The 26,804-nt window shown below is 36.1% G+C and overlaps 3 protein-coding genes across 4 annotated transcripts; all 3 read right to left on the bottom strand.

Annotated features, from left to right (window-relative positions):
- Window positions 1–1,341: 1,341 nt before the first annotated feature.
- LOC109173806 (B3 domain-containing transcription repressor VAL1-like) lies at window positions 1,342–8,531 on the bottom strand. 2 transcript variants are annotated; one of them, XM_019323108.1, is made up of 13 exons: window positions 7,869–8,531; window positions 7,176–7,257; window positions 6,985–7,101; window positions 6,039–6,688; window positions 5,820–5,916; window positions 5,483–5,657; window positions 4,769–4,845; window positions 4,597–4,674; window positions 4,207–4,434; window positions 4,044–4,093; window positions 3,339–3,452; window positions 2,425–2,492; window positions 1,342–2,328 (listed from the first exon to the last, which is right to left on the bottom strand). In XM_019323108.1, exons 1-13 carry the CDS (start codon window positions 7,979–7,981, stop codon window positions 1,649–1,651), a joined length of 2,529 nt encoding a protein of 842 aa, XP_019178653.1. In that variant the 5' UTR covers window positions 7,982–8,531; the 3' UTR covers window positions 1,342–1,648. The 2 variants fall into 2 exon arrangements, with proteins under 2 accessions (XP_019178653.1, XP_019178654.1); XM_019323109.1 differs by having other exon boundaries at window positions 4,207–4,431; window positions 7,869–8,530.
- A 5,178-nt stretch (window positions 8,532–13,709) lies between these two features.
- LOC109173807 lies at window positions 13,710–21,175 on the bottom strand. The gene is made up of 10 exons (XM_019323110.1): window positions 21,144–21,175; window positions 20,514–20,616; window positions 20,101–20,311; window positions 19,543–19,732; window positions 19,430–19,461; window positions 18,901–18,973; window positions 18,714–18,821; window positions 18,584–18,609; window positions 17,797–18,504; window positions 13,710–13,744 (listed from the first exon to the last, which is right to left on the bottom strand). Exons 3-10 carry the CDS (start codon window positions 20,303–20,305, stop codon window positions 13,719–13,721), a joined length of 1,368 nt encoding a protein of 455 aa, XP_019178655.1. The 5' UTR covers window positions 20,306–20,311; window positions 20,514–20,616; window positions 21,144–21,175; the 3' UTR covers window positions 13,710–13,718.
- On the bottom strand, window positions 21,020–25,074 carry LOC109173808. The gene is made up of 11 exons (XM_019323111.1): window positions 24,957–25,074; window positions 24,768–24,847; window positions 23,841–23,915; window positions 23,159–23,181; window positions 22,842–23,023; window positions 22,625–22,732; window positions 22,485–22,527; window positions 22,063–22,151; window positions 21,708–21,803; window positions 21,177–21,198; window positions 21,020–21,143 (listed from the first exon to the last, which is right to left on the bottom strand). The coding sequence occupies exons 3-11, from the start codon at window positions 23,880–23,882 to the stop codon at window positions 21,140–21,142; spliced, it is 609 nt and encodes a 202-aa protein (XP_019178656.1). The 5' UTR covers window positions 23,883–23,915; window positions 24,768–24,847; window positions 24,957–25,074; the 3' UTR covers window positions 21,020–21,139.
- Between the last annotated feature and the right edge of the window lie 1,730 nt (window positions 25,075–26,804).

Genomic DNA, 26,804 nt, shown 5'->3' with positions numbered 1-26,804 from the left:
GAATAAGTATGCATCTTTTTTTTTAATACTTTAATGTGAAAAATTTACCTTTAATGATTGGCACGGGTGCCTCATGAACTAGATACAACTCAAAAAGCTTTGAGGTTGTACATGATACAATGACAACATAAGCGAATATTTTTTTAGATTTTTTTGTTTATGACGAGCGAAAACTTACTACCATTTGGGTGTAAGTAAACTCTGCATTGTAACCCTAATCGACAAAGGACCACAATAATATAAATCAGACCTTATAGTTACAAGCGTGGAAGTACTCTTGCTATCTTGACTGAGGTAGACTTTGATATTATGGGACCATATCAACTTTTTATATATACACACTTTTAATTGCACCCAACACCGATCTTATGTCACCTTAGAGTCCCCTATATCTATTCCATACTTGCTAAGTTTGTCTAGGTCAAACCATCAAAATAGTGCCAAAAGATTAAAATAAACAAATTCCAATTGACTTGGTCACTGATAATGTGGGTGGCACAACGAAATTATAGTTTTATAACGATAAAACAAATTTACTGGACATCTAACTAACTTACCTAAAACCTTAATTAGGTTGATGGTGAAAATTTGAACGGTTCGCATTTCTCATCTAATTGGACGTGTAGATGATTGCTACTTGTTCTAGACCGATAAATCCATCTTCAATTCTTTTGCATATAATATCTGATACCTTTACTACTCTAAACCTAGTTCGAATAGTACTTGCATCTTTGAAGAATGCATTATTCAATTTTTTTAGCATGAATACATGATACATTGATACACACGAGTCAATACTCTGACCTTTCCGAATCCCGATAACCACTGTATAATACTCTGACCTTTCCGAATCCCGATAACCACTGTATAAGAGAATGATGCCTATAGATGAACAAGTTATACAGACATCCCTGTACCTAAGACAATGAATGTCAGAGGTTGAATCACCATGATTTATCCCTCTACCATCCTTTCAGGTCAGGGTGTGGGAATGCCTTAGGCATAGGCAATTTCACATTTTTGGCACAAGGAATGTCTGAGGTTGAATCACCATGATTTATCCCTCCACAATCCTTTCAAGTTGGGGTGTGGGAACGCCGGGGGCGGGCGATTCCACCTTTTTGGCACAAGAAATGTCCGAGATTGAATCACCATGATTTATCCCTCCACGATCCTTTCAGGTCGGGACACCTGGGGGTGGACGATTCCACCTTTTTGGTACAAGGAATGTCTAAGGTTTTCATGGTTGTCTGAGAGAAAACCACCTGCAGAACTTCCGACACGCAGATGCATATATCTCATTACATCAGTTGTGTTCACAGAAGCATGCAGAATAGAATGTACACAAAACTAGGCACGCAAATTGCAAAAATACTTCTCGTACGCATCCTAGGAAACAAACAAACAAACAAACAAACAAATAAATGAATTTACAGTTTCAACCGGCAATCTGCGCTTTGTTGTCTCTCTGTTTCTCGTAGAGATGTTGTAGATTTCTCTCTGAATACAGATATGGTGAAATGGAGGGAGCAGAGCAGATGCCGCTTACTAAGAGATGTTTACAGTATAAACTATGGGGGTGATGATTGACAGACAATCTATAAAAACCCAGCAAAATAATACCCAAAAAATATAGTTTAAGGAAAGGTTAATCGAGAAATTGTGCACCGTTTTCCCTGTTGTTTTCTTGCTTGGAATCTGAGGATGCGATTTGCGTATCATCACCACGCTTTCCTTCCTCTTCCCTGGCAGCTTGAGCTAGCATACAGTCCCGCAGGGTTTCAAGATCGTTCTTCTCGACAGCCTCGTTAAGAGGTGTCTCTGCCAGCATGTCGTCTTCTCGGTTGGGATCGCAGTTCAGGTCCAGCTGACCCTTGCTGGTCCCGGCATCCTCCATAGGATCGTTGTCTCCGTTTGGGTTGCTGTCGTTTTCGGAATGGTTCATGTGTATCAACGCTAGCCCACTTGCACCCTCGATTTCTGATCCATCTCGGGGAGGCTCTTCGTTACCTTGGCCAAGTTCAGCTTCGCGTTCCGACTGCTTTTTCTTCTTGCGCAGCATGAGTGTTTTAAACCGACGCCTCACAGTCAAACAAACATTGCATTTGCACGTCGGGAGATGCTTGCCCTTCCCGCTCGGAGGTTGGATGCAAACAATGCAAGAACAACCCGGGCGATGTCGAGGATGTCTTGTTGTGGCTCCCACTCCAACCGAAGGCTCACCTAAGTCGCCAATGTTGTCTCCTAGTACTGCAACAGTGGCCAACGCATCCAACCCAGAAGGTTCGCAATCATGGCCGTTCTCCGTGATTCTCCGCCTCTTGGAATCTGGGGCATACAACATGCAAGGGAAGAGTGAATTACAGAAAGTGAGGCAATTTGAAGAATGGAAACAATGAAATCTGTATAATATCGGATTTATACCCATGTTATCTCTCAAGAACGCGTCCATTTCTTTTGGGCTTAACTCATCTGGAGCAGAACACGAACATCTGGAAGGAAATGCATATAACGAGTTAAAACTACTTAAAAGTACAAAATAAGTCAAAAATAAATAAAATTAAGTTTGAATTCATCCGCCCACCAACTTTCATCATGCAAATGATGATATCATGAGCTCCTGATTCATATATGTCCCAAAAGTAATTCATCACAGTTATGATGAATACTCATCGCAAATGTAGTGCACATCCATTCACCGTGATTATGAAATAAATATTCATTCTTCTTTAACTAAACATTAGCTTACTAAGTTTGCTGAGCGTGGGTTCATACTATATCAACCGCCAAAAGAAAATAATAGAGCAAAAAAATTTAACCCCATACAGTAATTCACAAAAATCGTATACTTCAGAAGTTCAGATAATATAAGTAGAAAACCGATCCTTGATTGGCTTTCAACCACCAAAGAGACTATATATATATATATATATATATATATATATATATATATATATATATATATATATATATATATACTGGTTCAAATGAGGACAGGACTTCCTGTGCAGCCGGTACAGATTGCACCATTAGGTATGCATAAATGCACCACACAGTGTTAAAAAATGAACTAGAATGAAATGCACAAATGCACCACACCTAATGATGCATTTTCAGACACTTTGTGGTGCATTTATGCCTACCTAATGATGCATGACTGCACCGCCGCACGGGAAGCACTGTCCGCACGGGAACTTGACCCTATATATATATATATATATATATATATAACAGTAGCAACTATTTCGAGCTACTCATATAACCAGAGAAAACCGACACAAGCATCAAGTTCTTATTGCATGTAGTTAAAAGAGAGAAGTTTAAAGCGGGGCGTGTACCTGTTTGCATCCCAAATATTATCCAAACATGTCCACCTGGGTGGAAGGAGAGCATGCATAGGCAACCGGCGCCATTTGGAGCAACTGTCACATTGAGCCCATTGGTCCTGCTCCCTTTATGTACATACCATTATTTGTCAGCATTGGAAGTAAAATAAAAGAACACAAATTTAGGAGATACACACCCTAAGCAGTGATACTGCCCGGAGCTATTCCATTCTTCGTATATATTAGTGTAAGATGGAAAACAAGGAGGTTGTAAATAAAAGGCTCTAAATATTTTCTACTTAACCCTTGAATAGTGAGACAGAACGAAAAACGGCGAAAGAGCATCAAGTGGAGTCCAATGACATCATACATTAGTATGAAAGCTAAGAGACAATGCTCCTAAAATTGCTTATGACACGTATATGATGTTGAATTTGGAAGATGGAATGGCCTCCACCCGCCAGTTAGGCGGAAGCAATAATGAAGAATCAAGGAATGGAAAATGTATAGATAATGTGTGATTTTGTATTCTGTCTATGTTTCTTTGTTCTCTAACAAAGAAACATAGTACATATATATATACAAACACATAAAGTGACACATATTCATAAACAGACTCAACCCTATAGATAAACCTAACTCTTTAGTTTTCAACATATGACAGGTAAAGAAAGGTTTTATAGGCAGTGTATTTTAAATTTTAAATCTTTTCCTTACCCAGATGGTCGGGCGGTGAATATTGTCCTCTTTCCGAAAACCGGTGGTTCCTAGATAAGAAGAAGGTTACTTTCTTTCAGTACTGCAAACCAATCAGATACGAGAAAAATAAAGACAAGACAAAATTTATGCAGTTCATTTCCGGGATGAAGTTGGGACATACTTCGTATTCTTCAAATTCACATTCCTCAATCACAACAATAGTTGGCTTCCCAGACGGAGGAGGACGGAGCAAGTCCTGTGCTTCTTCCCATGTGATCTTAAGTTCTAATGCATCTTTTGCTTGCATCAGGAGCCTCTTATTTTTGGACCCTATGTTCCGTGTCTTCTTCTTCTCGGGAATAGATACAGTTCTTGGCAAGGGATCGTCAATTGCCTTGCTTTCATTCTTCTCATTTTTGGTTGATCAAGAGCATCCAAATAAGAAATTTATTAAAAAATAGTATGGGAAAAAAAAAAAAAAAAAAAAAAAAAAAGAGGAAAATACAGCGCCAGTAGAAACAAGCTGCGTGATATCAAATTCTCGAGAAACAGCAACCAGTCAAGCACTTACCATGTCATTGTCGGTGGCACCAGAAACTTGAGTTTCTGCACAACTGCCACCATTGGGAAGGGGTGGATTTGGAGAATCCTGTTCATAAAATAAAAACTTAATAAGTTAAAACACCAAAAAAAAAAAAAGATTTTTTTTTTACAACATGGAAGAGAAAGACTAGAAGTTTAACCTGTGCATCAGCATTATTTGTTGCCTTCCGATAACCCATGACTAATTTTCCCCCTGGATCTATTCGACTAAATGTAACTGTGAAAAACAAAAAATAAAATTAAATCAGATTTCTGAAAGTAACACACGGTACATAATAAGAGTTCCATATTAGCAATTGCCTCAAATACAGAATCTAGAATTTCAAGAAATTGTACCAATTCAAAGCCACTTTATCATCAAATATACTTTCCTGCATAATCTAAGCATAACCTTGATAATTTTATAACATTTCAATAAAGCTTCTGTCATAAATTCCATGCCTAGTTAACTGGTTCCCCGTAAACAGAAGCAAGCAAATGCATACAGGGTTAGCTGTAGCGGGTGCTGGGTAAGAGCTCACCCATTACCAGTTACTCGGTTAGATCATGGATTAAGAAGGCATGGAAATGTCTTTGAAAATAAAGGTAAGGTCACAAATTATTTCTTTCTTCTTTTTTTTTTTTTTTCCTTCCAGACCACGACACGGGGTCATTGCACCTTGGATCCAACTTTGAGGGATTTATGCCGAAATCACTTTTACAACATAAAACAAAACTACATATCAGGATTTTATGCTCTGTCGTTAAGACATTATCAATTTTTCGAGAGGGGAAGAAATGAAAAAACAATCATTTGTTCCACCATAGTGATATTTGCATGTATCTGATATCCAAACAAAAGGACAGTAAGGTACCAGTATCACCAGCTTGCAATTGCATGCTCTGTATACAAGGGGTAACGCCCTCTAGAACATACATCCTGCTGTTGTTATTGGGCCAAAATCTGAACTGAAATGTCCATTCCTGCCCCTTTATATCCTGAACCCGTATAGCTATACCTTCTGAATGGTTAATAGCAGGAAAATATGCCTGTATACAATTTAGAGCAGCCACATAACATTAACAAAATTGGGATTTGGGATTTGGGATTTGGGAGCATGCATGCTATTTATGGGTTATGTTCAGAAGCGTTGAAGCAATAATATCTTGCACACTACTCACGGATCACAAGTCTACAGAACAAGGGCTTACTTCAGCACATGCTTTGGGGAGGACTAGGCGACCTATTCGACCAGCATCACTAGCACTCAGAACCTTCTCAAACAACGGTACAATGTTGGACTTCAAGCTTAAAATAACAGTGAAGGTAAAAACAAAGTTGAGACAAAAGAGGGAAGCAGACCAATCAAGTATGCAGATATTTGTATGATTTTAACAAATGCTAACATAATAATAATACTGCAAGGATACTCTCCGGATAACTTCTGTAGCTCTTGGTCTGTAATCCTAGGCCAATATCTAGGCAGTAACTGATTCCTCCCACCGCGCCCTTCACCAGGAGGTCTTGCAATACGATTTGGAGTAGTCATTCCTTTTTTTGATTCAGAGCCCGAACTATGGGCAGCTTTGACTGGCTTGGGCAAAATATGGTGTGCTTTCTGCCCTTGTTGAAATGGAGAAACCTTGTTCTGTTCCCTTCCTTCAACAATCCCAGCAAGAATATGCAGGGCAGAAGTTGACGTACCCACAGGGGTGCTCAAAGAGAAATTCATCGATGTCTGATTGATAGATTCATACGTATCTTTAACATTAACATTAACACCTTGTTTTGGGATGTTGATGTCTGCTTTGCCAAATATGGATGTCTCTACAGATTGCTGGTTGAGATTTGGCAAGCATGCAGCTTCTCTAATGGGAATTGCGGGTTCTTGTTTAATTTTTCCATTGTTTTGGGATTGAAAGAGTTGCCCAGGCTTGTGTGCCTCTATAGTCCTACTTAAGTGCAGAAGCCTTCCCTTGTCAAAATCATTTTCATCCATTCTATTTTCAGTATCAACGCGCTGTGTATCTCCAATTTTGTTCATAGTCAAGGTTCCATTAGGTATATCGTCATTAGGTGTCTGCACAAAACATCATCGAATGAATACGTTTAAAGAACAAATGTAGCCAACAGTGAAACAAAGAAAGCGCGAACAGAGAGGAAAATTTCTCCCATTTGTCTGCTTTTGGTTATTTACAATTTGACATAAAATCATTAACATCACAGTATCCAAGAAAGCAAGCAATTTGATCCTGGAAAAAAATTACTAGTTCTCTAATCATATCACTAACAATCCAAGAAAGCAAGCAACTGAATTATGTAAATCCTTTGATATCTTGTTTTTTCTTAGTTTGGGACTTCATAATAGCAAATTACCTGTATCGGTCTCAAGGCATGCCCTCCCAAACGCCTTACACAGCTCATACACCCTATGCCTCCAAAATCCATGTAGTCGTACAAATATCTTGAAGCAATGCACCCACAATGAATACGCTGTCATATGACAATTAGCTGGAGTCAGAGAAGAACAAACAAAATTGACAAAGTTTAGACGTGATACTACTTGCCTTTCCACACATTCTGCATTCCCTCCAACCAGAATCGTTCAGGTGAAACATGTCACAGAAAGCAAAATGTTCATAAGCAGATCTGCATCACACACGAGGCCATCGCCATGCCAGCAAAACAAAAAGCAGAACTTAGCAACATAAACTAAAGAAACTCACAACAGCTAATGAGAAACACCGAACACCAGAATGCTTAATAGAAATTGAATAAGTTCACTTATTCATGACCAGAGAGTATGATTTTGCAAATTCACTTATGATTTGAGGATGCCATTATTGCCATGTCTATGAAGCTTGACTTTAGTATCAACTATTTTTTACTTTGGTACTAAATCAGTCCAAATTTAGCTCAGGGGTGGTGTTATGTCATTAGCATTTCCTATATCATAATCACAAGAGTCTAAGAACAGAACATAAAGACAATGAAAGAGAAAAGCTGAGTCTTTCACAGAGAAGAAACATAATAAGGAATGGGGAAAATAGTCAAGTTGTAAAATTGTGACTGAAAACAGAAATTCCTAAATATAGGAAGCAATACAAATATGCAACACAAAAAAAGATTTGGCACGAAGAGAAAAAAAAGGCCAGCTCTTTTTCAGGGATCCAAAATCGCCATATCCCCAAACTGCCCTCACATCACAAATGAGCAAAAAATTCACAGCCACAAAGCCAAAATTGGGAGAGAGGAAATACCCGCAGTTGGAACACAGCGTTGCAAATCCACCTGATTTCAAGCCCCAACCTTTCTTCCATTCAGACGACGTCGTCGCACGACACAGCTCGTTCATGCAAAACTTTGACCCCATTTCTCTCACCAAAATCAAACCTTCCAACCCCCCCAAAACACCTCCAAACCTCAAAACTCCTCAAATCAAATCAAAACCCTAAATCCCAATCAACAAATCTCTAACCCAGATCAACAACCAAAAATCCCATATCCAATACCTTAACACACCAATAATCAAACACTAACAACACTTTACAGCTCACCCAGTTCAATCTATCGAATGCAACGTCCACGCAGACCAAAAGCAACCCTCATCAACAATCCATCTCCCTGCTATTGCATGAAATCTGAACTGAATCTCACGGGTCAAAGCAGCGAAAAACGGCGGCGGTCGGCGGTCGGCGGCGGTCGGTGGTTCTTGGTAGGGGATAAAGAAGGGTAACGATACAGATCGATTAACCAGTATATTTTTTGTTTAAATTTAGAGCGAGAAACTACGAGTGTGAATTAGAGAGAGAAAGCGTGTGCATGCAGAGCAAACAACAGGGTAGAGTTAGAGAGAGAAAGCCAAGAAAAAGATAGCCCAAAATGCATGCACGATACTCTTGAAGAAACAGCGAAGGTCTACTTACATTCCTGATTTTTTCTTTCATGCTATTCGCATTATTATTTGTACTGTTTTTTTTTTTTTTAGGATTTTTAAAAATAATTTCAGAAATTTTATTTTATCTGCAGTAAATCGGTAATTTTTCTGCTTTAATTTCTTACTTTTTCGTGTAGTGTATCTATCTTCGTACAGTGTGATATGATAAGCCGACGGTTTCGTAGATTTCCATGTCAAAATTTATCTGCCATTTAACTATTTTTTTTTCTTAAATTTTCAGATATATATTACGGAGTATATTATATATAATTTTTCTTTTGGGTAACCGTAAACGTCAACTTTACTGTTGTTTCCTTTTGACTTGGGTAAGATCTATAATTACTAATGAACTCCAAAGAAACCCTAAAATAGAACCTACTATTAATGATGAAAATATGGAAAATAATAATAAAAATTCCCCTGTTTTGATTTTATTAGATAAATAAATAAAATAAAAGGATTACTCGTGACTCGTGAGGTGTAGTTGAAATAGTGTGGGTCTCTTTTAATTTAATCAAATGAAGTTTTATTCGAGCACGAATAATATTAATTTTGGTATTTAGTTACTAGTCGATTGGCTAATAAAATTTGTGACCTGACCAAAAATAAAAGGACTAAAAGGTCCAAATCGATAATATGTCACGTCAAACTAAGATAAAAAGTGAAAGTAAATTCAATATTATTGTGAAAATCTAAACACAAAATATTTATCTATAAAATATTTTGAGAATGTAATATACATTTTTTTTTGAGAATATGTAATATAGATTTTTACTTTATACGTTTAATATGTTTTAATTTGTAGTATTATTAATTATTAAATTCGTTGTATGAAAACTAACAATTATTAAAATTATGATATATTTAATTACTTTGTATGATTTATTGCAGTACCCTTTTTTTTATAGTCTCTAAATTTATTCTTGGTAGATACCAACTACGATGTATCAAATCGATATCGACGTGGCTCTAGTGCCCTTCCCACTAAAAAAAAATAAGGAATTACGTTGCTTGTATCAATTTATACACATTTTGGTATAGCTTTACGTGATTAATTCACAATAGAGTTGGTCAATTTATTGATAGCTAACTATTAATATGAATGTGCTATAAGACTAATTTAATCACATTAGATAATATAAAAACTGAATAATGCTAAATATTCCAAAATCTTTGCACTAAATTTTGTTGTAAAGTTTAACTAATTTATATCATTAACCAATCAAAAAAATCAAATTTTCAATTTTCTATCATCTTGATTCAAAAGTTTAGTTAATTGAGTTAATTGATTTTTTTCAACCAACATACATCATTGTCCCAAAAGATTGAATCCCCAACACCAATGGCCCCCACGCCCCAGCCCAACATAGCATATGGGGTGATGGGCGTAATGAGCCCCCTATTAAGCAGTAGTATTCTTTGCATTGTTTTAGTTTATTTCTGTTATATTTATTCTCCTTTTAGACTAGGTATCTTCGTTATACAGTATATATACGTATATATGTTTTTGCTTGAATACAGATCATCTTTCACATTTCACCCATGTGACCAACTGAGCTGCCCATGCGGACAACCAAACTACATCAAACATATACATGTGTGTGTGTGTGTGTGTATAGCTAGAAAATAACACAATCTTGAAAGGTCACCAAATTGGTATAGTATGATTATTGTACCATAATGTCATAAGTTCAATTCTTACTAACTCCTATCGGGCGAGTGTCATGGAGTGGGGTCAAAATTACAAATTTTAGTTTGATTAATAATAATAATAATAATAATAATAATAATAATAGTATTCTGGGAGGTTTTGGTGAGACGGTAGATAGCTGTGGCTTACTCCAATTACCAATGAGAGGACATCAGTTTACATGGGAGAAAGGAGGGGGTACAGTCGTACAGATGGTTGGATAGAGGAGAGGTTGGATAAGGTTCTGGTAACGGCGCGTTGGACTGATATGCACGATGGGGCTTGGGTAGAAAATATCCAGACTCGTAACTCAGATCACTCGGCTCTCTTTCTGGACACTAATACAACAACGGTGCACAGGCAAGGGGGACCGAGGGGTTTTCATTTCGAGATGGCCTGGGTCCATGACGAGGGGTGTAGGGATGTGGTGGAAATTGCCTGGCAGGTAGAGATATGGGGTTGCTCAATTGTCAGCAGCATTGTGGTGGTAGGCTCATGCGATGGGGCGGGGAGCACTTCCATAGATTCGGTGACCGCATGAAGCGGTTGAAAAGAAAGCAGGAGGCACTACGTGACCGACGAGATCCAGCTGCATTGGCTGAGTTGCGGCGGCTCGAGGAGAGGCTTAGCCAGCTGGAGGTTCAAGAGGATGTGTTTTGGAGGCAGCGAGCTATGTAGCACTGGCTTCGTGGTGCAGATGCCAACACAAAGTTTTATCACAGGTATGTCTCTGCCTGTAAGAGAAAGAACTTTATTTCTAGAATTAAAAATGATGTTGGTGTGTGGGTGGATGGTGAGAATATGAAACTATTTTTACCTCTTCTAATTCTGTGTGGGGATCCCTTATTTGATGATTTTGCCCCCCGTGTAACTCATGATCGAAATATTGCTTTGTTGCGACCTATTGAATCTGAGGAGGTTAAGAGTGCACTGTTTGCAATGTTTCCCGATAAAGCACCAGGACCGAATGGTATGAACCCTGGGTTCTACCAGCACTTTTAAGATGTTGTAGGGGGGATGTGTCTGAGTTTATTATGGATTGCTTGAATTCAGGTTCATTCCCTGAAGGTTTAAATGATACAAATGCGATTTTAATCCCTAAGAAGAATGTACCTGAGACGGTTGCTGATATGAGGCCAATTGCCCTGAGTAATGTTTTATATAGAATTATGGCTAAGGTAATAGCCAATAGAATGAAACCACTTATGGGGGATCTAATCTCGGAATCACAGAGTGCTTTTATTCCTGATAGGCTAATTACTGATAATATTCTCATAGCTGTGGATGTGGGCCATTATTTAAATAGGAAATAGTGTGGTCTGACAGGTTGGGGGGCCTTGAAATTGGATATGGCAAAGGCCTATGATAGAATGGAATGGAATTTCCTGCGAAGAATGCGTGAGGTTATGGGGTCTAATGATCGTTGGGTTAATCTGATAATGTTATGTGTAACTACAGTTCAGTATAATATCTTGGTAAATGGTGTTAACAGTGGCAGTTTGACTCCAACCCGGGGTTTCAGATAGGGAGACCCACTTTCTCCATATTTATTCATTATTTGTGCAGAAGGTTTGTCTATGTTATTGCAGAGGGCTCAAATGACTGGTTCTATACATGGTTGTAGGGTGGCTAGAGGGGCCTCCTATATCACACCTGCTTTTTTTTTTTTTTTTTTTTTTTTTTTTTTTTTTTTTGCAGATGACTGTTATTCTTTAAGGCAAATATTCAAGAGGCTAGTGTGATAAAGCAGTGCTTGGGGCGCTATGAGGAGTTGTCTGGGCAAAAGGTGAATTATCATAAATCTAATATCTGTTTTAGTAGGAACACCAGGGAGGAAGAAAGGGGAGGTGGCGACGTGCTTGCAGGTTGACCAGACACCCAACTTTGGAAAATACCTGGGGCTACCCTCTTTTGTAGGAAGGAATAAGAGAGCGATTTTTTCTTATGTTGAAGATAAAATCAAGCAGAGGATTGGTTCGTGGAACAAGAAGTTGCTCTCACAGGCTGGGAAGGAAATTCTATTGAAAAGTGTAGCACAATCAATGCCTACCTTTTCGATGAGTGTTTTCTTACTCCCTGATACAGTTTGTTTGTCAATACAAAGGACCATGAACAGATATTGGTGGGGTATTGGTATGGAAAGGGAAATTCACTGGAAAGCTTGGGATAAATTATGTATCCCGAAGAAGTTTGGTGGTTTGGGCTTTAAGGATCTCAGGGGATTCAATTTGGCTATGTTAGGCAAACAAGCATGGCGATTCCTCACAAACCCTCGTTCCCTGATTGCAAAAGTTTATAAGGCACGATATTTTCCTAATACCTCATTTATTGATGCCAAGGTAGGAAATTGCCCAAGTTATTCTTGGAGAAGTATTATGGCAGCCCATGATATGGTTGTAGCAGGGGTACGAAGAAGAATTGGTGATGGTGAAACAACTTTAATCTGGGAATACCCATGGTTACCAGATGATCCCAGCCCCTTATTCAAACGGATATGCCTGAGGAGTTGAGATGCGCCACGGTAGCAGGATTAATTGATGAACAGACAAATACTTGGGACCCTCATATTTTAGCAGATTTATTTAATGAGGAGGATGCGACAGGCCGACCAACGACCCTCCCACCCCATGCCGATTGCAGCACCGATAAATGGCAATCACGCCAGGCCGAGATGGTATATAGATGCAGGTTTCCGGCAGGCCACTGGAGAGGCAACCTTCAACATAGTACTACTCTCGCCGGACGGCTCCTTTTTTTGCGGCGCGAAACGGAAAGCTACTGGTTTGTTTCTCGCCACTTATGATAGAGGCCCTAGCATGTAAGGAGGCCATATCCTGGCTTCTGGACAAAAATGAAACTACGGTGGATCTTCTCACAGATTGCATGGAACTTCGGAATGTTATGCGCCAGGAATCAACGACAATATTGTCCTATGTTGGAGTCTTAGTGGATCAATGTAGGACTTCTATGACTTTATTTAATTACTGCTTGTTAAGTTATGTTACTAGGCATGTTAATTCGCATGCACATACTCTGGCTTCTTTAGCTTTTTTCACAGGATCAGTTTATGTATTGGGATTCTATCCCTGCTGACTCAATTGCAGCTTTGATTCATTAATACAATCATTATTTGGTTGGTTTTCAAAATAATAATAATAATAATAATAATAATAATAATAATAATAATAATAATAATAATAATAATAATAATAATAATAAAGTCTTAAGATCCTTACCACTTATATAAAATTTTGAGATATATTACTAACTTGTTTGAACTTATTTGAATTATATATAAAATATGAGAATTGAAGAGTAACTACAATATGCAAAGACTTCTCATGGCCGGTGAAAAAATAAAAATACATTGACTCGATCACATAATAATATATGATTAATGCTTTTGGAAAATAATAAAGATTATTACAATCTGACTTTGTAATTATTAAATTTTTTTTCCGTTATTGATGCTGTTGACTGTCATCACAACGGCAGCAAAATTATGCAACCTAAAAAAAAAAGTATCAAGTCAACTTTAAATTTTTCCAAAATATTTTGGAGGAAGAAAATTCACAATCATTACTTGCAAATCATATAACAGAAATAAATTGTACTAAAAACATATTGTGCATCGACCTTGACCGGACCCAATGGGGCGTTCATGTGTTGGCAAGATGTATCATGTATAGTAACATTAACATGCATTCTGGTACGAGAATCATATTTTACTCACTTGGTCACTTTTATTCATAATATTTTAGTAATATTATGTGTTGCTATGTCATGTTGGGTTATAAGTAATTTTTAAAAATAAACTTACGATAACAAAGTATAAAAATTGCTATTTCATTTCAAAAAAAAAAAAAAAATTGCACATAATTTTTTTTTTTGTTAGCGTGTGAAATAATTGGGATTAAATAAATATTTTAACCTAAAATATAAATCAAGATCACTCGACTACAATAATATCGGATAAAAAAGTCTCAGGGTATTGATTAGTAAATGAGAAGTCACACTAGCTCAAGATTTGCTTCAAGTGGCATAGTGATGGTTCGAATTCTACCACGAACATAGATTTGGGTTGGGTTCCTAGTGCGCATAAATATATAGTTTGATGTTGAGTTATAAAATTAGATTAACTCGATTTAGAGACAGGTTTAGAAGGTCTATGAAATCCTCTGATAAAATCAGGAAACTTGAGTTATAAAAAAAATTGAGAAAAATAAGAAGAAGGGAGTAACATACATATGTATGTGTATGGTGCAACTAATTAATCGTACGTGGGTACGCGCAATATTATTTTCAATAGAAAGGACGGCAGGACAACAGGACAAGGAATGTGAATACTATATATATATACAAACAACCCAAAGTCCCAAACCATGTTGCACGAGACTTGATAATTGAGTATGATAGAAAAATAAAATAAAATAAAACGTAGCATAATAATAATGGTGGCAAAATTTTGTAAGTTGTAACTAACGCCTATTGATGGATTATATGAATTCGGGGGTCCGGATTATGCAATCCGTATATATGTTTCAGTATAAAAAATAAATAACAAAACGATAAATATCATATTAATTGAGCATAAAACGCTATTACAGATGTTCGAGACGTGTAATAATAAGACAAATGTTGTAGGAAAAGTATGAGATGCATAATTAGGACACCGGGGAGTGTTTATATACTCCTCGACTGCTACGGGCCCTGGGGCCGCGGGAGGAGCCGCAGGACTCGCTTCACGCGATGACCCGGCCCTTGGCCGAGCACGGAGCTCGGCCAATGGGCAGAGCCCATGGGGGCCGAGGTCGAGCCCATGGGGCTCGCCCGAGCTCGGGGAGGTCGGCCCACGCCGACCCCGGGGTGGTTCGTCCTGCTCCGCGGGTGGGCACGGGGTCCGACCCGGTTCATATTGTGTTGTTCCGCTTCGGCTCCGTGATTATTCCATCACCTATAATAATTATAATAATAATAATAGCCTCGAAAGGGGTGGTCGCGTAGGCATAACATGATTTTTGTATGTACCAAAATTAAAACTGATAAATTCGATTATACTATTGGCAAAAACATCATATTTATTGTTATAAATAAAAATGAATGACATTTTTGTAAAGCTACTTACAAAATACTGTAACATGCTTCGATTTATAACAGTACCTTTTTGACTAGCTTCATGAAATGTTATTATAATTATAGAAAAAAGTAGTTTGTCAATATATTCATATGAAATATTGATTTCAACCCTTCAATTATTGATGTTTGTATTATTAACTATTTAATTTGTTACGAGATAGCAATTTTGATTGTATTAATTTCTCAACTTATTAGTGGAGACTTTAATGATTTATAACTGCAAATAATAATTTGTCCATACGTTAGCTAATAGGCTTTACACGTCCATATATAAAAATGACTAATCTTAACGGTCTTTGTTGGTGAGAAATCATAATTTTCATCTTATGCTGAATTATAAGGTTTCACGTCAATAATTGATATTATTATTTTGGTAAAGATAAAGATTTTTTTTTTAAACGCTATTTATATAAAGTATGTGGAAATTGTTGGTAAGTTTGACCGGCCGGTAATTAGGTGTGTGTATAGAAAGGCGTTATATGTGGGTGTATATAGTGTAGTTCACACCTAACATTTTGAAGGGTAATAGATGCAGCCATGCAGGGAGACCATCGCCATTGGTTTCCTCAAAATTGGTAACATTCACGCACCGATCTATGGCTCACATTAATTTAAACATAAAAAATAACAATAATAATAATAAACCCACTCAATGCAAATGCTTTGCTAGATGCTAATCACGACATCATTTATTGTGATATACACGCATGTAATTATTACATACACGTATCATAAATGATGCCATTCCTGCACCCTTTAGCTGCTTGTGATAATATATATTTTTTTTCATACTGTAAAAGACTAAATTCGAATAAATTAAAAAATAGAAAGAAACTTTATAGGTACTTAAAATTAAAATAACTATCGTGTAAATTAAAATATTAAATTTATTTTCAACAATATTTATCAGAGAGAAATAAATATTGAGTCGTATTCAAGATGTTCGGAACTCTATTCAACTCTTCGTTTCTTTATCGTACACATGTAATTATTTCTCTTTTGGAGGCTAGGGTGTCATAAAAATTACGAAATACTTGTTGATTTTAAATATACCTAGTCAAAATAGTAGGTAAGTTGATTTCAGACCATTTACATGAAAAAATAGATTTGTGTAAATATTAATGTATGGGTGATTGCTAGTAAATGAGTGGTCCTCGCTCTCACCAAACACCCTAATAAGGCCGAATATTATTATTATTATTTTCCTTTAATTTTTAAATCTATAATTTATTTTAGTTTTCCTTCCATGTGAATTGTGTCGTTGCGCTCATATACATCAATACATGTGCATTGCATGCATGCACGTTCGCAACTACTCTGTTTACTATTTACTCCGTGGCTGCTTATTTATTATTCATTATTTTTCCGGTACAATGCTAATGCACAATAAAAATAATATAATATGGATTATTATTGAACCGCCTCACCAATAGAAAGGAGTTTGCCGGCCCATAAATTCATCATTTCATGCTTCCATGCGACTTTTGAATTGGGTCATCCATACACCAATCATTATTTCATTCACCATGGTTCACAAATTATGTGAATAATAAATTAAAAAATACATTTTTAATTAATATATTAAAAATATATATTATTTATATACATAAAAATACATAATACATAATTTTTTATATATCATCAAATAATATACATTCAGTATATTAAAAATGTATATTGCATTCATGGGCTACACAGCTATGTAGACAACATCAATAATCAATATACATCAACAATCAATAATTACTTAAAACTCTCAATCAAATGCTGAAAACGCCCAGGAGCCACTAAGATTGAAGCAAATAGTGAAAAAGCAAAACACATTATGGGCAAAAAGAAAAAAAAATGCATAGTTCTCTCTATCATTGTCTTTTTATCTATAATAAACATGGCCGATGGTTACGGAAGAAATAATCAACAAAAACCTTATCCCGTCACTAACAATATAAATGTATATGGACTACTGTCAATGTAAGCCGCTGAGCCCCCAATTCTATGTACATAGAAGATAAGCCAATTCATTATTTGGTGGTCCACTTACATACCAAACACACCAGACACAGTGCCTTCACCAAATTAAACCTTAGTATGAATTTGGTAGAGTCAAGCATCAATGCTTATATCATGGACCAATATTCATGTAACAAGTCTAAACCCTTAGGGAGTATTTTTTTAGTATCTATTTGTTTATTTTTAGTATATTATTACGACATATTTATTTTGATTTGTAATACACTAAAAATGAATATATATCAAACTATAATGAACCTACTAAAAATGAACGTGCAGTATACTAAAAATGAACTTATGTCAAAGTCCAACTTAAGGAGTGGATATGGGTGGGGTGAACAATATAATATCTAAATGCAACAATTTTATTTTTTTAAAAACACCAACTTATCAGATTATTCAGATTGAGCCTTACTTGGATCTCCAGTGACATGAATTTCCTCGACTGCAACCGGAATCTCAGCACACGAAGAAGTCTCTTCAGCTTGTTCCAGAGGCTTTGATGCATTTGTAGTATCAGTTACATCAGGAGTTCTGCAGCTTGGTTCCTTTCTAGTATCGCTGCACTGATCTTCAAGGTATGATGATGAATCCACCAATACTTTGTCTGATGATGAAATATTGCTAGCTTGGGAGATGTCTCTTTGGAGATCAAAATAGCCATTCTGAGGACTGCATTCGCTTTTGGAGGTCTGAAATAAAGCTGGCACCTTTGATCCAGATGTAGGGTTTAGAACTATAATTCTGGTTGGTTGCCGGATACTGGGTTCTTCTGGCCTATGTTTGCAGCAATGTGAATGTTCAGCAGGAAAATCTCTGCACTTATCAAAATGTGATCGAGGCTGAGGTGATGCAGCAAAGGAATCTTCAGTGTAGAGATCAGAACCCAAGATCACTTCACCTAGATCGAATATATCCTTTGAGAATCCATGGTTTGTCGGATATAAACTCCTTTCTCGAGCAATATTTGATGAAACTGGGAAGGTTTCTCGCCCGCCAACATTTCTATCATTCCTATCACTGTAGAATATTCCTTTCCCAAATACATTCCTGGGACTAAATTTAGTCTCCATGGTCTGTTTATGATATATGCCATGGCGGCTTCTGCTATTGTCACCCTTCACTGGAGAGAGAGAGAGATGATGTGAAAAAGTTCAGACAAATCATGCAAATAAGATTTAACAATGAAGCAGTTAAGAAACCTGAAGCTGAAAAGCATGATTCTTCGCTGGCATTGAGTTGAAAGTTGAAACAAAAGTTTGGTCAGAATAAACCAAATAAGTCATAACTAAAAGAGTATCGACAAAAAAAGAAAAGTAAAAAATTGCTAACCTGGGTAAATAAAAACTCTCCTTTGTGTCATTACATGCAGAGTAAGAGTGCTCTGTCTGTTTTTTGCAGTCACCCAAATCATACTCTCTAGTTCCCAAAGAGTAGTTGCTGCTAGAAATCACCAAGGCCTATATGTTATGATGAAATCTCAAGAGCAGATTATATGCCCTAGAGCAAAATTTCATACCATTTTATATTTGGAACTGATGGATCTTCAAAGTACTGTGCCATCCGGCGCTTGGAAAATAGTGCAGGGGAAACTGATTAAAGCAATCAGGGAAGAATTCATGAAGAAAATGTTTCATCAGTGGACATCAAGAAAGTAGTCTCCTCAAGAATTTTTAGTGTTCTGTAAACCACTTTGAAAGGGTGGGTTTGCATATTTGTCAAAAACATGTAAACTCATATATAGAAATAATAACACCAAATTCCAGAATGTCCAATACCAAAAACCTGATTGAAAAGTTTTTCAAAATTCCAACAATGTGTGAGGCTGTGTGTTTTTAATGTAAAGATCTTTTTATTTAAATCAGTTTATTCATTTGTACTATATCTTTTTAACCTCTCAAATGATTAAAAAAAAATACAAATTGCACCCAGATAATACTGATGATTAGATTTATGAAATGAACATTTCCTGTTGTACCCACTACCCACACAAGAAACATGTAACAAAATCAAAGAACATTTAACATTAACAAAGAAACAGAAAGCACCTGTGTCATTGATTTCAAGAGGTGATATCATGCTGGCTATGCACACACACGGTTAGTATAGAATAATGAATTGAATGATTCTAGAAATATCATTGAGAATACTAGAAGACAACCTTTTCTTCCACTGGTGGGTCTCAAAGGAGAAACCTTGGTGCTCATAATTTCTATCTGCATAATGAATAGGACCAGAATCTATTTGATCTAACTTGTCCTTACAAGGTGAACCATATTCTTCTTGATCAATAATGCCATAACCATATTCTTCTTGATCAATAATTCCATAAGGTAGAAATGAGGGACTTGCTGAAATGACAAAAGTAGACAATTTATTCCATGCCCCCTTTGACATATACGAGGTAATTAAAATCAAGTGCAATACAGCTGATTTAGAAGTTCAGTATGCATGTGAAAGCCTTTGGTCCAATCTTTTTCATCCTAACACGTACTGTTACTCAAAAAGTTTTAAAAACTATTTCTTAGAAATGTAACATTTACTCAGAAAATCGACTAACAATACTAAATGCCATTAATAAGCACATGTAATAATGCACCAACAAAACAATAATAGTTGTATACTTGTATTCCAGAATATTTTGGAAGAAACTAAATTTGAGCTTATATATCTTGATAAAAGGAAAGGACAATGCAAAGAAGTGAATCAAGGATACTACCTTTCCAAATTTTATTTCTTCTCTCTTTTCCAAAGAGCTCCTCATCTTCAAAAATGTCCTCAAACATATCATAATCAGGAACTGGAGAGATTTTCTTGTTAAACAAGTTCGGCGTAGGGCTGCTAAATAAATCCTCAGTGCTCCTAGAGCAGAAAGATGGTTCTACAGGACTTCTATGTAAAGGCATATCAATATCCCTCATCATTGTATCCTGTAATTTGTTCATCTAACTCATTAGACTTGTCACCAAGAATTATGTTAATTTTTCCAATAAAAGGAAGGGGCTGATGCAGCTGTTTGAAAATTTATTATTTTCCAGAAACAAGATCAATGCCAAAAAGAATAATTGTTTGATTTAAATAATCAGCTTTAAAGCTTATCTTCAAGTCAATTACCAACTGAACAGCTCTTACCAATTCATGCTTAAGGCTGTCAGGCCTGCTAGTAAGGTTTTTAAATGATGAGTGAGCTTTTTTCCTTTCTTTTGATGGAAAATACTGTCCATACAAGAAATTCCTGCAGTCAAATAATTGATATAATTATACAAGCATTTTTCCTACATTTAGTGTGGGGCTATAACCGAACATCCCAATGCCAAAGGATACAAATTTTCTAATAGGGGAAAAAACAAGCTCAGTTATGCTTTGGGAAATAGCAGAACAATTTGATGATAATTTCCCCAAAAAAGGTAGAATAGAAAAATATGAAAGACTGTTAGCTTTCCAAAGAAAGTAACAGCCTAACATGTGCGCTGATACAGAGGTCGAATGTTCATGTATTATTGGAAAACAGAACTTTCTCCACAGGCTCAAATTACTATGTCTATAACCCTCGATGATAATCGTGAATTTAATTTAATTAAAGCATCACTTTTCTTTATAGAGAAATCACAGAAAATTTTTTTTTAAAAAAAAAAAAATCACTTCACCCTAGAAGCATCACCCCATGCACTGCCATCATTGTTATCAACAAAATGTACATCATAAACATATTTTTTCAATTCTAGAAACTCTGCAGAACATATCAATACATCTTACAATTACCTTCCAGGCCTCTCCGGTGAATGGACAGGTGTTTCTGCATCCACTTTACCTAAACCTGATGGGTAGATAATGCCCTCAGTAAGCTATGGTATCCAAGTCATATGTCAGTCTCAGATACATATTCATTAACAGCTTCAAATGGCCGTAGAAGTAACAGTAGACAAAATATCTTATGATAACCAAATATTTGAGCACACTGTAGAAACCAAAGGATTTTACTATGGAGGTCGAAAGGATGTGGATGGAAAATCCTAAGCAAAAACCAAAAACATTTCTGATTTCATCATGACTAGTTGTAATTCCAAGGTAATTAATCCTTATCAGAAGATTCCAAAAAATATATATATATATATTCTAAAAATTATTTGCGAGTAAAACCAATCAAGTAGACAACAAAATCCAATATTGCATTACCAGAAAAATGCATCATTGGGATAAGACACAAAACAAATAGAGATTCTCAGAAGCTTCCTGAGGGCTTCAGGGGTGAAAATCTTTTTCCTTAACTAAATGGTTTTCCATGGGGATTACACACAATTCTAAATGAATGATATTTCATTGTACCTTGAATAGAAAAGGCAACATGAGCTTCATTTCCAGCACTTTCTTTAAAATTGCTACTTGGACCATCATCACTGATAATATCGATAACAGATAGCTCTGCCGACAGTAAAAATGAGATGTAAATAAGTTATTCAAATAAGCTTAGAAAAAATAATTACAGAATGATTTTATTAAAATTTCCATAGGTTCTAATAATCAAATAATATCACATGGTGATTACTCCATAAGAACTCCAAAGAGCAATAATAATAAATAATGATCTACAATTATGAAAATGTAATTTTGATTCTAGTTAAACTAATGAGACGTGAAAATAATGTGTATGTGTGTGTATTATGAAACAGAAATTACTCACGGTGCTCAGCTGGCATCTTCGATAGATTTAAGATGTTCCAGTTGCCCTTCAACTTTTGCTTTTGGGATTCAGGTGCACCAACTGGAAAACTGAAAGGTACTAAACAAACAGGTTTTTGAAAAAGGAAAGAAAAAAAAAAAAAATGAAAGGAGTATAATTTATGGAGAAGTGCCACATTAATTTAAATTACAAGAATGATGGAGCACACAGAGGGAAGTAGTGAAGAAGCAGATATTTCTGAGGAATATCCATCATAATTTAGAGAATTTCAAGCTGGCAGATATAGTCACTCACATATGCTGCCAATAAGTATTCCACTGAATGGAATTTGCATAAATGGAAGTCAAGAATGGAATTTGCATAAATGGAAGTCAATGAATTAAAGTTCCAATCTTTAAAATTTTAAAGCTGTGCATGCTTACTTCTTTGGGCATACAGTATCCACAGGAAAACATGATGAACTTTCTGCGAGGAAAAAGAATCATAAATGCAAGTGGATCCAATTATCCAAACTACAAGCAATGAGCATGCAGAGAAAAATAACTTAATATGGAAGCAGCACCTTCCTCAAACCTAGGGGGACTCATTTCAGTAGCTTCATTGGTTTGAACTGTTCGAGGGCACGATATGGTCTGATGGTTAGGACTGAGAGTAATGCCTTCATTGTTCCCTGCTTAAATATACATTTATCAAGAAATTAGTGTACACATTAGAAAATTCATATGCAAAATACCTAAAGAGTCATTGAAGAGCATGGTTGACATTTGAGATAAATTAACCTTGGGGGCAACGGGAGTTGGGTTCTTTAGAAACTGCTGAAAGGTTCAGCAGACTGAGAACATCCAGTGACTTATTATTCTTGCTTTGCTGACTATATGTGTTATTTCCATCATAGTAGTTTTCCACATCTGTCTGCTGATGCTGCTGTTTTCGTTTTCTTTGTTCAAAGTATTGCTTTTGCCTGTAAGACTAAGAACTTGGAGTCATGTTAAGAATATGTAAGATTATATGTAAATTCATTTTATGCAAATCTAAGCAAAAGTTAAAAAAAGTTATATGCACAGAATTAATATAGTGTAGGAAGCTGTTTCCGTACCTTTTCTGTGTTGACTTCCTTGACTAATGTCCCCCAGGAATCATGAAAAATGTCATGAACAGAGGGCATGAGGTAGTGCACGAGAAAGGGGGGAAAAGGAAGAGGGAAACAAGACAAAGTATTGAACTCTGAAATGACAAATTGCTGTGAGTATTGAACAAACATGAGATCTCATTGTTGAGAAAATAGTACTGATTATGAAAGGAAGAGATCATTGAGCAGATAGGTAAGCGTATACCTCCATATCTCCAAATAATAATAGTGAGTTAAATTCAATATGGAGTTTTTGGCAAGGAAGAAGTGAACATAGAGGTTCTGTTTCAGACTTTCAGCATTCCTCAATCTAAATGTAATTAGAGTTGGAACATAAATGTACTTCAAAAAAAAGGAGTTGGAACAGAAATTACTCAAAAATCACAATAATTATTCACAAGCTTCCCGCTTCTGCTTCATTTCATCTTTCATGCAAGACGACTAAACTCTGATAAGGCCAGGATAGTCACTAGAGAATTCACAGATAACCCAATCACACACAAAAAGGAAAAACCTACAGTGATGACTTGACACACTTTTCCAGAAGAAATATGATGCATTATGAGTGTTTTAAGTAATAGAATTTCACATTTTCCAAACATATACTCTGGCACAAAAAAGATACATTGCAGTTTCTGCTCAAACTTACAGTGGTAACTTTGCGTCTTGATCCACCCATCCACTGTAACATTGCAAAGATAGAAATCTTTCTCAAAACCTAAACCTACACCAAATTGAAGATGGTGATAAAGTCATAATACGAATTTAGAAAATAAAAAAAATGAAAAGAATAAGACAGAAATCATGTCAGTCAAACTACAGCAAGCTTAAAATATAAATGAAATGTAGCTCTTCAGATCAAGCGGCATACCATCAACACAATTTTTCAGCAATAGTTTCTGAACTTTGTGTGTACAACTCTGATCAATCATATGAAATTAATGATTTCTTACATTATGTTATTTACAATATCCTTTATACCTTCTCATCATGCTAAAACTAATTGAGAGCCCTGAATTCACTGAAACCTCAGTTTTGAATTACTTATACCTCTGTGATAATTTCTATATTCAAACACAGAGCTTAAGCTCATCCTAGATTCAAAATTCAAGGGAAAAAGAGGTATTTACCAAGTACAGACAGAAATTACAATGTTTGCTCTGAAGCTGAAATTCTAAGCTTGACCAAAGCAAAGCAACAATGTTAGAGTAGACTCGTGGTTTAACCATAGTCACTAGGACTTCAGATATGCTTTAAGGCACAAACTACGATGTACCTAACTAAACCAAAAGGCAAAAAAAGATGGCGAATCTCGATTGATCCGCAAACTAGATGGCAGAATCAAAACTATAATTCCGGAAATGTAAATCACTAAACCGTACATCACAATTCTGTGTTGATGTTGAGCGTGGACATAGTAATGATCTTATAAGAAATGGATTGTATTAAATCATAGAATGAAATCTACATAGGAAGCATATATGCAACATTCAAATTTAACTGCTGTCCTAAGGAACTAACTACATACACTAACAGGGAGATTGCAAACAAGCATGAAGAGCTGCATTAACAGTACCTTCTGGAAAATTCAAAATAGTTGGAGAAGACGGATAAACTCGTCTAACGCGAAGCTAATGAAGTCGTCCACTGTAAAATCTAAAAGGCAGAACATATTCAACCGAAGCGTTAGCTAAACTGGCCGATTACGGAGAGACTGAGAGATGGATGAATTCGAAGTGAAATGTGAGATTGTGATCGTAGGAACCTCTCAACGGATATATTTCGCGGTTGGTGCTTGGTCGGCGAACAAACAACTGGATGATTGATGAAGCGGGAGCTGGTCGAACTTTTTCCAGTATTTTCGCGCTAAATACGAAGAGCGTTTCAACTTTTCCGGAGCGATCATCAGCCTGAGTCGCAGTTATCCAGGATATGAATAAATTCGGCCCAAATTTGACCGATTGGAGTCATGATGGCCCAATTTATCATGGCCTACTGGCCTAGTACGCACTACGGCGCAAATTATGCCCGGGAAACGTGTTCACCGTGAATGGTGAACACAAGTCTAAACGATGTCGTTTTTAGGCAAAAAAAAAAAATCACAGATGTAGAATTAACAGCGCGTGTTTGATCAAATTATGAATTTTCTGTTATGAGATTATGAATGTAATGAAAATTCATAATCTCATAACAGAAAATTCATAATCGTATAAAAGTAGAATATTTATTAAATTATGAATTTTCTGTTATGAGATTATGAATGTAATGTAGATTCATAATCTCATAACAGAAAATTCATAATTTCATAACAGAAAATTCATAATCTCATAACAGAAAATTCATAATCTCATAACTGAAAATTCATAATCTTATAACATAAAATTCATAATCTCATGGTTCCAAAGTGAATGTGTAGGCATGGTTCCAAAGTGAATGTGCAGGCATAGATTCATAATTTATGAATGTCCGTGATTTCGGACGAGAATGTGTATGCATGATTCCAAAGTGAATGTGCAGGCATGAATTCATAATTTATGAATGTCCAAAATCATTGCTCACCTCAAATTAAAGTGAAACCGCGAAATGTGAAAATGAAGAAGAAAAGTCACGCAATCAAAAAAAAGAAAAAAAAGATAACGGTGTACTAACACCGTTGGAACCGTGTTCACCATGTTCACCATGAATAGTGAACACGGTTCCATGGCATAACGATTGACACTACGGCAATCGTTATACTGTGCTAGGTGCACACGGTTGTGAACGACGTCGTTTCACTATGGTGGAGTAACGGTGTTGTTAGTGGCACCGTTTAACTACACCAATCAATTTTATTTTAATTTTTTTTAACTCCAATTGACAAGATTTCTACCATTTTCGGTGTTGATATATAGTTCACTAATTTTGGATATATAGTTCATTAATTCTGGATACATAGTTCACTAATTCTGGATATATAGTTCATTAATTATGGATATATAGTTCACTAATTCTGCATTTATAGTTCATTAATTCTGAGCATATAGTTCATTCATTCTGAATACACAGACGCATCGAACTGTCATAAGCTAAAACAGAGTACCAGTAACCGGTGTGGATATATAGTTCACTAATTCTGGATATATAATTCATTAATTCTGGATATATAGCACAGCATAGTGCCATTAACGGCAATCGAAAATGATTTTTTTAAGTCAAACGCGTCATTTTTAATCAAAACGATGCCGTTTTTGCAACCGTGCATGGTGCACACGGTTGCACGGCATAATTTGCGGCACTACGGAGTAGACTTTCTTTTTCAAATATAATTGTGGAGTTTTTTGAATACTAGTGACTCTGTTACAATGTAGTATAGAATCAAATAGTCAATATCGTTTCCACTTGAGGCTCAAACTCATAACCTCTCATATAGGGAGTAACTTGGTGCCACTAGACCACAAGGTCCTTGGCAATATAATTGTGGAGTTAATAACTGATTTGGTAACTTGACTATTAGTATTTCACCGCTTTGGTCATCAACTTTCAAACTTGCTCAATTTCATTCCTGACTATGCAATTTTAATTTAAAATAGTCTGTTGTCAAAACCAAAATAGTCTTGATTAAGACCATTTTGGT

Source organism: Ipomoea nil, unplaced genomic scaffold, assembly GCF_001879475.1.
Source record: "Ipomoea nil cultivar Tokyo-kokei standard unplaced genomic scaffold, Asagao_1.1 scaffold0482, whole genome shotgun sequence".
Lineage (NCBI taxonomy): Eukaryota > Viridiplantae > Streptophyta > Magnoliopsida > Solanales > Convolvulaceae > Ipomoea > Ipomoea nil.
This window is presented reverse-complemented; position numbering and strand designations above follow the sequence as displayed.